Genomic DNA, 10,444 nt, shown 5'->3' with positions numbered 1-10,444 from the left:
TTTTTATGGATCCTGCAATTAATTTCAACCATCACGTGACCACAATTACGAATGCTTCCTTTCGAGTGCTGGGAGCCATTACACGAGTGACACGCGATTTTTCTAAACCACTTTGTATTTTACGTTTGTTTCCTTCACTGTTGCGTAGTCGTGTTGAATATGCCTCAGTTGTCTGGAACTGTATTGGAGTGACAAATTCAGGTTTAATTGAGAATGTTCAACGTAGGTTTGTTCGTTTTTTCAACCGAAATATTTCTATAGTCATGAGAGGATTTGTGAACTCGTGAAGTTAGACTCGTTGCACAAGAGGAGAACAATTCGTGAACTGACATACTTGTATAAGATTGTAAATGGTATAATTGACTCCCCAGAGCTACTCAGCCACATCTATTTGCACGTTCCTCGTCAGTCTCGTAGACTTTATACTTTGTTTTATCCTATCGAGTTTTATCATGCTGCACCCATAACACGTCTACAACTGACTTATAACCATTTAGAACAGATTTGTGCGAATGCTAGCCTTGATATATTTGATGAAAAGCGTAAACTTCGACAGTGTGTTGAGGCTATTGTTCTTTCCTAACGTTTCGCTTTTATCCTGTTTAGCGTTGTATTTCTGAAGGAATAAGTGCACCACTAAAGAGGCGTCAAGCTGTTGGTGGGTCACTGAAAATAAGAATAAACATAAACATAAACATAACCAGCTGGCGCTGATCTTCCGCGTCGGAGACTGATGGCCGTCTCCCAGGAGTTGAGGCTGTCTTAAAGCCGTGATGCGTCTTGTAGTTCTAGATGTTTCAGGCAGCCAGGACCATGTGGTAGATGGTTCCTCAGTCCTGTTGACAGTTGGGGCATGTTGGTGAGGGGTAGAGCTGGGGGTAAACCAGGTTGAGTTTGGATGGCGTTGGGTAAGTGTTGGTCTGGAGCAGGCGCCACTTGACCTGTTCCCCTTTGTCAAGCGTATGATGGTAGAGTGCGCCATTGCTCCCGATAGTAAGTGGTGATGTTCTTGTAGGTGGTGAGTGGGGTGGGTGGGTCCGGTTGCTGATCGGGTGTTCGTCCCCTGAAACCATGGCACGGGCGTCAGCTTCTTCGCGTGCCAAGTGATGGGCTCGGGCTTTACCTTTCACTTCGGTCTCAGTATGGAACGGAGTCCACATGATGGTGGTGGTCAGCTTCCGTTCACGTGGTTAGTGGGTGTCGAGGATCTGGTGTGCCTCCGGGCAAATGAAACCACATAGGTATGCCCTGCAACCGTCTTGAGAGTTCGTGATTCTGTAACGGGGGTGCTGGGTAATGGCCAGAACAATAGCCACCTGCTCCCCTATCGCGATTTCGTCTTCTACAGTTGTGTGTAGAGCTGTAACTTGTGGGGTATCTTGAGCATTGCATGCCACGTCTACCACTTCACCGGCGTTAACTAGGGCTGCGTCTGTGTATGCTACGCTGTTGGGGGTTTTGTTTTGAAGCATCTTGTTGAGCGCATTGGCACGTGCTTCTCACCTTCCCTTGCGCTTCGTGGGGTGCATGTTCTTGAGATGTGGGCGGACGTCGAGAAGGGACCTCCAAGCAGATAATGTTTTCCAGTACTCTCTTTCGACATGGATGGGGGTGAGATTGGTTGGGAGAGGATGGTCCATCCTGGAGGTCTTTGGCCGAGTCTGAATAGTTGGTTGACGCGGTGGGCCTGAACCAATTCTGTGAGCGTATTATGGGCGCCCATCTCCATGAGTTGCTGCGTGGATAACGAGGCTGGAAGATGTAGGGCCTTTTTGGTGACTTTTCAGATGGTAGTTTCCAATTAGGCTTGTTGCATTTTGAGGGGATTCATGTAGGGAGCCACGTAGACTATGCGGGATATGGCTGAGGCTTTCACCAAGCGAGGAATGATAGCTTCCCTCATTTTCCTATGTCTAGTGGTCACTCTTGGAATTTAATGGCCTAGCTGGTCCAACTGTTGCTTGAGCAGGTGAATTTGATGAATCCATCTGTTGTTGGCTCGTATGTGGAGGCCCAGGGGTCGGACTGGCTTTTCTCTCGGGTATGTTTTTTTTGCCTTCTCTGGTGAGGTGGACTTGTCGGACTCTCGGGTCTTGAGAGTTGCCGCTCTTTATAAGAAATAGTTTTGTCTTCTGGGGTGCCCATCTGAGGCCCATGGTGTGCACATGTTTGGTAATGATGTCTGCGGCTTCCTGGAGTGTATCTTGGAGCTTGCCCAAGGAGTCCGGTTTGGGTGACCATAAAGTAATGCCGTCTGCGTAGAAGGCGACCTTGAGATTCGGGACGTGTTGCAGTTTATGCGGTAGGTGGAAAAGAGTGAGATTGAAGAGGGGTGGAGAAATGACTGACTCCTTGTGGGGTGCCCCTGTCACCGATCTGGAAGGTGTCCGATTCCAAGTCACCTTTCTTGATTTGTGCTGTGCGTCCGGTTAAGAAGGATGGAATGTATTTGTAGGCGCGCTTGCCGCAGGCAGTGTTGTTGAGGGTAGAGAGTATCCCAGCGTGGAGCACGTTATCAAACGCCCCTTTGAGGTCCAGTGGCAATATGCCTCTCTGGGTGCTCCGGATGGTCTTGTCGAATACGTCCTCCTCTAGTTGGAGGAGGGCGTCTTGAGTACTATGGTGTCGGCGGAAGTCAACCATGTTATGTGGGATTTTCTCCGTATCTTCGAGGAAGTTTTGGAGTCGGCCTTGAATAACTTTCTCCAATACCTTGCCCACGCAGGAGGTTAGGGAGGTAGGTCTAAGGTCTTCGGGGGTGAGTGGTTTGCCTGGTTTTTCGATAAAGATCACTGTTCCGTGTGTTCATTCTTGGGGAATGGAACCTTGCTCCCTGGCGGGGTTCATATGGTGTAGGAGTGAGTCTAGGCCGGCATAATCCAAGTTCGTCAAGGCCTTGTACATTATGAAGTCGGCGCCTGGTGCGCTGTTCTTGTTAGCCGGTGCCATGGCTTTTTATAATACTTGTATGGTGATGGGCTCATCCAGTGCCGTGTTGGGACGGCCGGTGTAGTCCGGGTGTGATGTCTTAGATGTGGGTGTTTTGAATAGGAGATAGAAAGTGGCCAGGTTGCTTATAAGCTCTTGGTGGGTGCCCGTGTAGGCACTGATAGTGCGGGTGATCCCTGTCTGGCCTCGGATTTCCCTTCGGTGGGGTTGGTCGGGTGACGAAAAGGTTCCATGTTTGCTTGAGGGACAGGTGGCCACTGACCACGTCACATATCTCTAGCCAGTTGTCTTTGGCCAGCTTACTGGCGTAGACAGCAGCTTTGGCGTTGAGTTCTACGATGCGTTTCCGTAGTTTTTTGTTGCGTCTTTCTCTTTTCCATCCTTTGGTCAGCTGTCGGCGGGCTTCCCTAAGGTGAAGAAGATGATAATCAATGCAGGGGGTGTCTACGGTAGTGGTAAGTTCACTGGTGTGGCTGATGATGTCTTCTTTGAGTTGGGTTGCCCAATCACTGTAGTCTAGGTCCGTTCGGAAAGTGGTATTTCGAGCTTTTTTAAATTTGTCCTAGTTCGTGTGACGTGCTTTTCAGATGATTGTCTTGTACTGGGTCCCTGCTGCTGCAATTTGGATGATATTGTGGTCTGATCCGAGATTTCTGTCGAGAGAACTCCAGGTGACCTTGAGTTTGGATGGCTCAAGCATAAAAGCAAGGCCAGGGCATGTATCCCGTGCTGTGCTTGTTCCCAGTCTGGCTTGTGTGTCAGGGTCGTTGATAAGTGTGAGAACTATTTGTCCATTTTAATTCTAACAAGTTCTTTGCCCCGGAGTGAATTCCAATTGTAGCCCCATGTCTGGTGTGCTGCGTTGAAGTCGCCTATGATGAGGAATGTGGACTTTGGTTTGGCTGTGACTAGTTGAATTGCTTAGGGGAATGTGGCATCCAGGCCCCAAGGTTTCTTCGCCTTGGGTCGACAATGACAGTTGAGAAGGAAGAGACCTCCTTCCTGTTTCTTGGTTCACTTGGTGTGGACTTCGATCAGGGTGTGTTCGAGGACCCTCTAGGCGTGATATGATGGGTAGCTGCAATGTTGTTCTTGAGCAGGGTGGCTGTGCCTCTTCCCGTAGGGTCTTTAAAAGAGATGAAGCCAGGTAGCTTGGTCTTCCCATTGAGCTCTTGTATCAGTATGATGTCTGGTTTTATTTTAGAGTGTAGGTAGTATTGCATTAGTTCCACTTTTTTGTTGCCGAAGCTCCTGCAATTTCACTGCCATGTGACTCTCTTGTTTAGGTTTCTGTCCGTCATGGTTCTGCTGAGAAGCCTAAGTTGAGGGGTGAGGTTTGAATTAGAAGGTGTTGTTGGATGGCTTGCAGTTGCAGCTGTTATTGCTGCGTTTTTTTATTGAATTTTCTGTTGAAATTCTTGCATCTGTTTTTGCATTTGAGATAAAGGCCCGTTCACACGATGCATTTTTCTCGCGCATCTAGTGTCGCGAAATGTAGTTTCGCGAAATGGGTGCGCCGTCTGAACGAGTCCGAAAAGGATGCGCGCATCTAAAAAAAGTTGCGCGCACACCTCGCTTCTGGAGCGAGCTTTTGCTGAAACTTTGCCGAGTCCTGTCAATCACTCTGAGGGCCCCGCCAATGGCCGCTCAGAAACGCTTTCACGTGGCCTTTGAGGGGGGAGCAAGCTGTTTGAGAAGACCACTTCACTGCCGGTGTTGTAGCCGAGCCAAATCCGAAAAAAAAACGAAACCACGAACGATGGATACTGCCGGCGCTTTCGCAAGCACGTCAAGCACCACTGAAGGTAAAGTGAGTAGCATATCGGAAAAAACTCCAGCGATGGACGAAGACAATTAGCGGGAGTTGGCGAGATTAGAATAGTGCTCATAGTGTTGTTGTCGCGACGATACCGCTGGATAAGAGACCATCGAGTAAACTGAAACCAAGTTTGCTTTGTTTACAAGCGACCGTGAAACCATGTGCGCTCTCTGAAACAGTTGGCACAGTAAACTCGGGTCAGACATGGGCGCCGAGAAGTAACCAGATTGGGCACGTCGCGTTTCTATGAATACCATGTGCATTGATAGGAGCTTCGGCAATGAATTGGCTGCGTACGGGCTCGGCGCCGGCACATGTCCTGCCCGTACAGGTTGCCGCCTCAATCGGTTTAGCGCACACGCGAGATCGCTCCAAGTAGTGCAGTATGTGAGAAAAAAAAAATTAAAGTGAATCGACTGCATAAAATGCGCAAAGCAGGTCCCCAGATAAATAGCGATCTGATTCGGAGCTCACTCAAAACGGTGCATCGGTGTATGTTGATGTTGCACGTGAAGCGGTACGTGTAAACGAGCACATTTCGCGAAACTTGAGTGTCGCGAAACTGGTGCGCGCCTAAAAGATGCATCGTGTGAACAGACCTTAAGAGCTGAGTGGTCTGTTGCGCCTGGGGAGATTAAATGCAGATTGAAGAGCGCATTTCTCGGTCTCAACAGTCTCCGTCTCCTTGTCCCTGGCTTGTTGAGTTAGGTGTGCGCGTTGGGTTTTTCGTTTTGGAGATTTATCGGTCTCTTCAGGAAGAGAGGCAGGGACGAATGTAGATGGGGTTAGCGTGTCTTGGTCGAGGGCTTGAATGGTTGCAGTGAGCGTGTAGATAGCCCTGGTCGCGTTGCCCATTTCTTGATGGAGAGTCTGTACTTGAGACTTGAGCTCACTTGTTTCCTTGAGAAGTTACTTCTCCTTGTGGGTCTTGAGTTGGGTTCAGAGGCGATCCTGGCCTAGGTGACCTGCGGTCTGTGCGTGGAACGGCTGCAGCTCCCGCTATGACTACAGTTCCTGGGTGCAGATTTCTGCCTTCCTCTGCTTTCACTTCTTTGTAGGTTTTTTTCTTCTTCCACGAGGGAGTGGGTCTTGGGGTTTGGTTGGCCGGGGTCGATGTCGTTTCTGGCATTCCTTGCTTCCCGTAATATGCGCTTACCCACATACTGCGCACCTCGGTTGACAAGATTGATCTGTGGAGTGAAGTTGGCCGCGTCGAGCGCACATGGGAGTGTCGGCGATGGGGCATACATCCGTCCTATTCCGGGTGCCTCGGCATCTGTTGCCGTAAAGTGTGGATTTTATGAAAGGGTAGCAGCGGAGCTCCCCTCCGGTGAGAGAAATATAGGGTGGTAGTCTTCTGCCTGAAAACGTTAAAAAGGCGGAGTCGGATTGGCCCATTCTTCGGGGCTTGGATGAGTGTGGCGTCATGGGCGCAAATCATTTCCATTAGGTAGTCGGATTCGGCTTAGTGGGGATGCCATGAGTGTAGTGTGCTGTAAATAATCTAGATGGCGTTTTCAGCTGCATTTGAGATGGTGCCGCGCGCCGCGTGATTGACAGCGGCACGCGCTGATTGATGTAGATATTGTAAAGAAGAACAGTCTTCACAAAAACTCCGAGCTGGTGTGACGTCTCTTCCTTTCGTCGGGGTTCCCGCCTTGGGCCCCGCACCTCGGCACCCCGCTGCCCACGCGCCGGCAATGTAAGCCTTTCCAGCATCTCTACAGGCCTTTCGGGGCGCTGTCTTTATCTTAGCTTTCCCTGTCTCTTTCTACCCATTCGTAATGGCCCCATGCGACCATAACATCTTGGCGACGAGCTATAACCACTACATTTTGGCGACGAGGTCTTTTCTTGCATTTTTTCCATTTTCGCCCTCGTGAGTTTTTTTATGTGAGACTCCGTGCCGGAGATGAGTGGTGGCACTTTCGAAATGTAAGGAGGTCCTTTTGAATATTCCCATCCACCACATCTTTTGCATATGTAGTACATGAAAATACTGTCGATGCATAGCGACATTTAACGTTCCGTTTCGAGCGGCAATGGTCCATTCCGAACGCCAGTAGGGTTAGGCGTAACGCCATCCTTTGTTCTTTTTTTCGAACGCCGTAACGGCCGTTCGAATGGTTCTTTTTCTTTCATGCAAGTAGTGCGCACCGCACGGAAGCGTCGTTCTTAATTTTCCGAGACTCGGAGAAACTGTCTCGTTTCCATTTCGGTGGAATTTTTTCGGATTTTCACCTTCGTTTTCAACTTTTGTCTCCCAACCATAGCCATAGTAGACGATAGCGTCGCTATGTTTCATGTCCATGTAGTACATCCCAATTGACTTTAAAAGGCGAAGTGAATAGATATAATAGATATATTGTCCATCAAATATGCGTATGTAGCCATTGGCTTCACTCATTCATAAGTTCCAAAAAATGGCAACAGCTTTTTTCGCGACACCTCCACCATTTCTTCCCACGCCAGGTGCCCCTGTGCAGCCTTGGTTAAATTGGAAAGCGTCGTTTTTAAATTATCTCGTGGTCCTAGAGGCTGATGAAAGCTCGCCGAAGCGTAAGCGCGCGTTGTTGTGGTCCTTGCTTGGTCTCGAAGGCCAAAGAATAGTTTCAACGTTTCCATCCACGGCCCTCGCACATAGCGAGACCGTTTCCGAATTTGACGTTCTTATGACGTCGCTTGATCAGCACTTCGCTGCCAAAAAGAATGTTGTTGTCGAACGGAGGTTATTCCTCACCCGCGTCCAGTCGCAGGGAGAAAGTGTCCTTGAGTACCTTGGTGCCCTGCGGCACCTCGGCTCTTTTTGTGATTTTGGGGAGTCTCTTGAAACCCGCATCGCGGAAGTTTTTTTGGCTGGATTATTATCATCGGAGGTACAAGATCGGGTAATCCGAGAGTCTGCGGAAGCTGGACTACCCAGCCTCGAACGTATCGTGCTTCTGGCACAACAGTTCGAACGGGCTGCTCGAGATTGCGATCGTTACCGCCAAATTTCATCATGTCTTCCGCGTTCCGAGTCGGCACAGGCCGTTGAGGCAGTACAAAGGGTTCCCGTTCGACGTGAACAAGATGGCCGCCAATTGAGGTCAAATTCGAACATGCAACGTCAAAATGGAGGGCGGCCTCCTGCCGTTTCCTCCTCCCCCGCAAATGTTTCCTCCTCACCTTCCAAGGTTTCCTTCTCGCCGCGCCACCAGTCGCGTGGACTCACCCGTGTTTTTACAAGCCGAGTGCCTCGGGATGCTCCTCCGGGCGCGCGCGCTCTTGGGCGCGGGGCGGAATCGTGCCACTTTTGCGGTCGCCGACCCCATCCGCGTGAGGAGTGTCCAGCGTCCGGAATGACTTGTTTTTCTTGTGGCAAGATAGGCCACTTTTCAAATGTTTGCCGAAGTTCGTCTTCGTCGTCTGAAGTCATCGACCCCCGTCGCCTGGCGTTTCCGCCGGGACGAGGCCGCGCCGCCGGTCGCCGGTACGAGAGGCTTGGACCTGGCCGTAACCAGACGCCGATCCATGGAGTCGTGACGTTTCCCGACGACGACGAGGGGGAACAACATCCAAACAACGTCTTCACCGTCGGATCCCCGGAGGTCCTCCCTGAAGGACATGCGGACCGTCGCCCACAGAATTTCACCGCTGATGTTCAGGTGAATGGATTTACATTACCCTTACTCATTGATACTGGCTCCGAAGTGTCAATACTTTCCGAGAGCATGTTTCACAAGATCAACTTCAAGCAGCAAATCCGGCTAAGGAAACCGCCGCGCACTCTTGTGCACTACCTCCGAGGGTCGATTCCAGTCATGGGATGTTTCCAGACCAAAGTCAGCTTCAAAGAACGCTCCGCCGACATTCTTTTTTACATCGTTCGCAATGGCCGATCCCTGCTAGGGACAGATGCCGTGCATGGACTGCGTCTAATTTTATCGGGCGCGCCACTCAAGTGCTTCCATGTCAATGCAGCTGATCCTCGCTCGGCCATCCCGGGACATGTAAAGTCGGCTGGAGTCCCGCAGCCTCCATGTACGGTGGAGCCCAGTCCTCCACCGCGTCCTTCAAGTGCTCCCTGCAAGCACCCTTCATCATTGTCCTCTGTTCACGGCACTCAGCCATCCACATCGTCTGAATACTACTCCAGTAGAGGCGTCTTCGGAGACCAGCCTTCAAGGGATCCGTCGACGTCGGGACCATCTTTGCAACCTTCATCGGTGAGCGATGCATCTAAGTTACCTTCTGGTTTTGAAGAATTTGAGAGAGAGAGAGAGAGAGAGCAACTTTAATGGGTCTCCTGCAGTAACCCCTACCATCCCACCCTCTCAGGTGGGTTCTTGGGGCGACGTGGCCGGACGTCTTCTTAGCGGGGAGAGCCGCTCGCGGCGGGCTTCAGCGTACTCGGGTTGACCCTTTCTGCTTCCATCCCGTCCGGTACCCCTGAGTTAGGGTTAGTTAAAAACCAAACTCACACAATCACTGTCCGGCACCATGTCCCGCCGGTACAGGCTAAACTTCGCCGCTTACCCATCACGTTGCGTGATGCCGTCAGTGCGGAAATTCAGAAGCTCGAGCGCCAAGGCGTTATCGAGCGCGTAAACGCGTCGGAATGGGTGTCCCCCATTGTAGTAGTTAAGAAGAAAGACGGTGGAATTCGTATGTGTGTCGATCTGCGGGCGCCAAATCAGGCAGTCGTCATTGATTCTTTTCCGCTTCCGCACATTGAGGAGCTTCTGAACTCCCTCAGTGGAGCTTCCCATTTTTCTAAGTTAGACCTTGCGTCTGCTTATCATCAGGTCCGTCTCGACCCCAAGAGTCGCGACTTAACAGCATTCATTACCCATGAAGGGCTTTTTCGTTTCAAACGAGTTTGTTTCGGGCTGGCGTCTGCACCAGCGGCCTTCCAACAGGTCATGTCCAAGATATTAAAACATTGTCCAGGAGTTCAGTTTTATCTGGACGACATCATTGTCTATGGCTCCTCCCAGAACGAACATGATAATAATCTCAGACAAGTCCTCAAATGTATTAGAGAGGCCGGCATGAAACTAAATAGAAAAGCCGTTTTCAATGTTTCTGAACTGTCATTCCTTGGTCATCGTCTGTCTGCGGAGGGTCTAGCACCCCTTCCGTCGAAGATAGACGCGGTCCTAAATTTTCCAGTTCCATCGGAACCTTCGCAGTTGAAGGCCTTCCTAGGTCTAGTAGAATATTACAGTAAGTTTGTCCCCCATTGTGCTACTCTGGTAGAACCCCTCCGAAGGCTTCTGCGTAAGGGTGCATCTTTTGTCTGGTCGACCGACGTAAAGGCCAGTTTTCAAAGTGTCAAGTCCTGCCTTCAGCAGGCTCCCATTCTTGCAATGTTCGATCCAAATCTTCCAGTTGTCGTCTCCACAGACGCGTCCAATTACGGACTAGGTGCTGTTCTCCAGCAGCAGCATGGGAAGCAACTAAAGACTGTTGCTTTCGCTTCCCGCTCTCTCTCCGAAGCAGAGCGGAAGTACTCAGCAGGAGAGAAAGAAGCTCTCGCAATCCTCTGGGCTTGCGAGAGATGGCACGTTTATCTTTGGGGTCGACATTTCGAGATTCAGACAGATCATCAAGCCCTTGTCACACTAATGTCCACTCAAGGGACAGGTGTTCGTCCACGACGCATCAGTCGTTGGACTGCTAGACTTTTCAACT

General features: G+C 50.4%; 1 protein-coding gene across 1 annotated transcript; it reads left to right on the top strand.

Moving 5' to 3' along the window:
• The first annotated feature begins 7,191 nt into the window (after positions 1 to 7,191).
• LOC115317550 lies at positions 7,192 to 8,807 on the top strand. The gene is made up of 2 exons (XM_040215334.1): positions 7,192 to 8,415; positions 8,732 to 8,807. The coding sequence occupies exons 1-2, from the start codon at positions 7,192 to 7,194 to the stop codon at positions 8,762 to 8,764; spliced, it is 1,257 nt and encodes a 418-aa protein (XP_040071268.1). The 3' UTR covers positions 8,765 to 8,807.
• The last annotated feature ends 1,637 nt before the right edge of the window (positions 8,808 to 10,444 follow it).

This window comes from Ixodes scapularis, unplaced genomic scaffold, assembly GCF_016920785.2.
Source record: "Ixodes scapularis isolate PalLabHiFi unplaced genomic scaffold, ASM1692078v2 PGA_scaffold2__306_contigs__length_199485367, whole genome shotgun sequence".
Lineage (NCBI taxonomy): Eukaryota > Metazoa > Arthropoda > Arachnida > Ixodida > Ixodidae > Ixodes > Ixodes scapularis.
Note: the sequence above shows the minus strand (reverse complement) of the source record. Positions and strands in the feature narration are given on the sequence as shown.

Coding starts and splice junctions, on each gene's coding strand:
- LOC115317550 (XM_040215334.1), top strand. CDS start 7,192: ATGGCAACAGCTTTTTTCGCGACACCTCCACCATTTCTTCCCACGCCA. Junction 8,416..8,731: donor ATTTCACCGCTGATGTTCAG/GTGAATGGATTT, acceptor ATGTCAATGCAG/CTGATCCTCGCTCGGCCATC.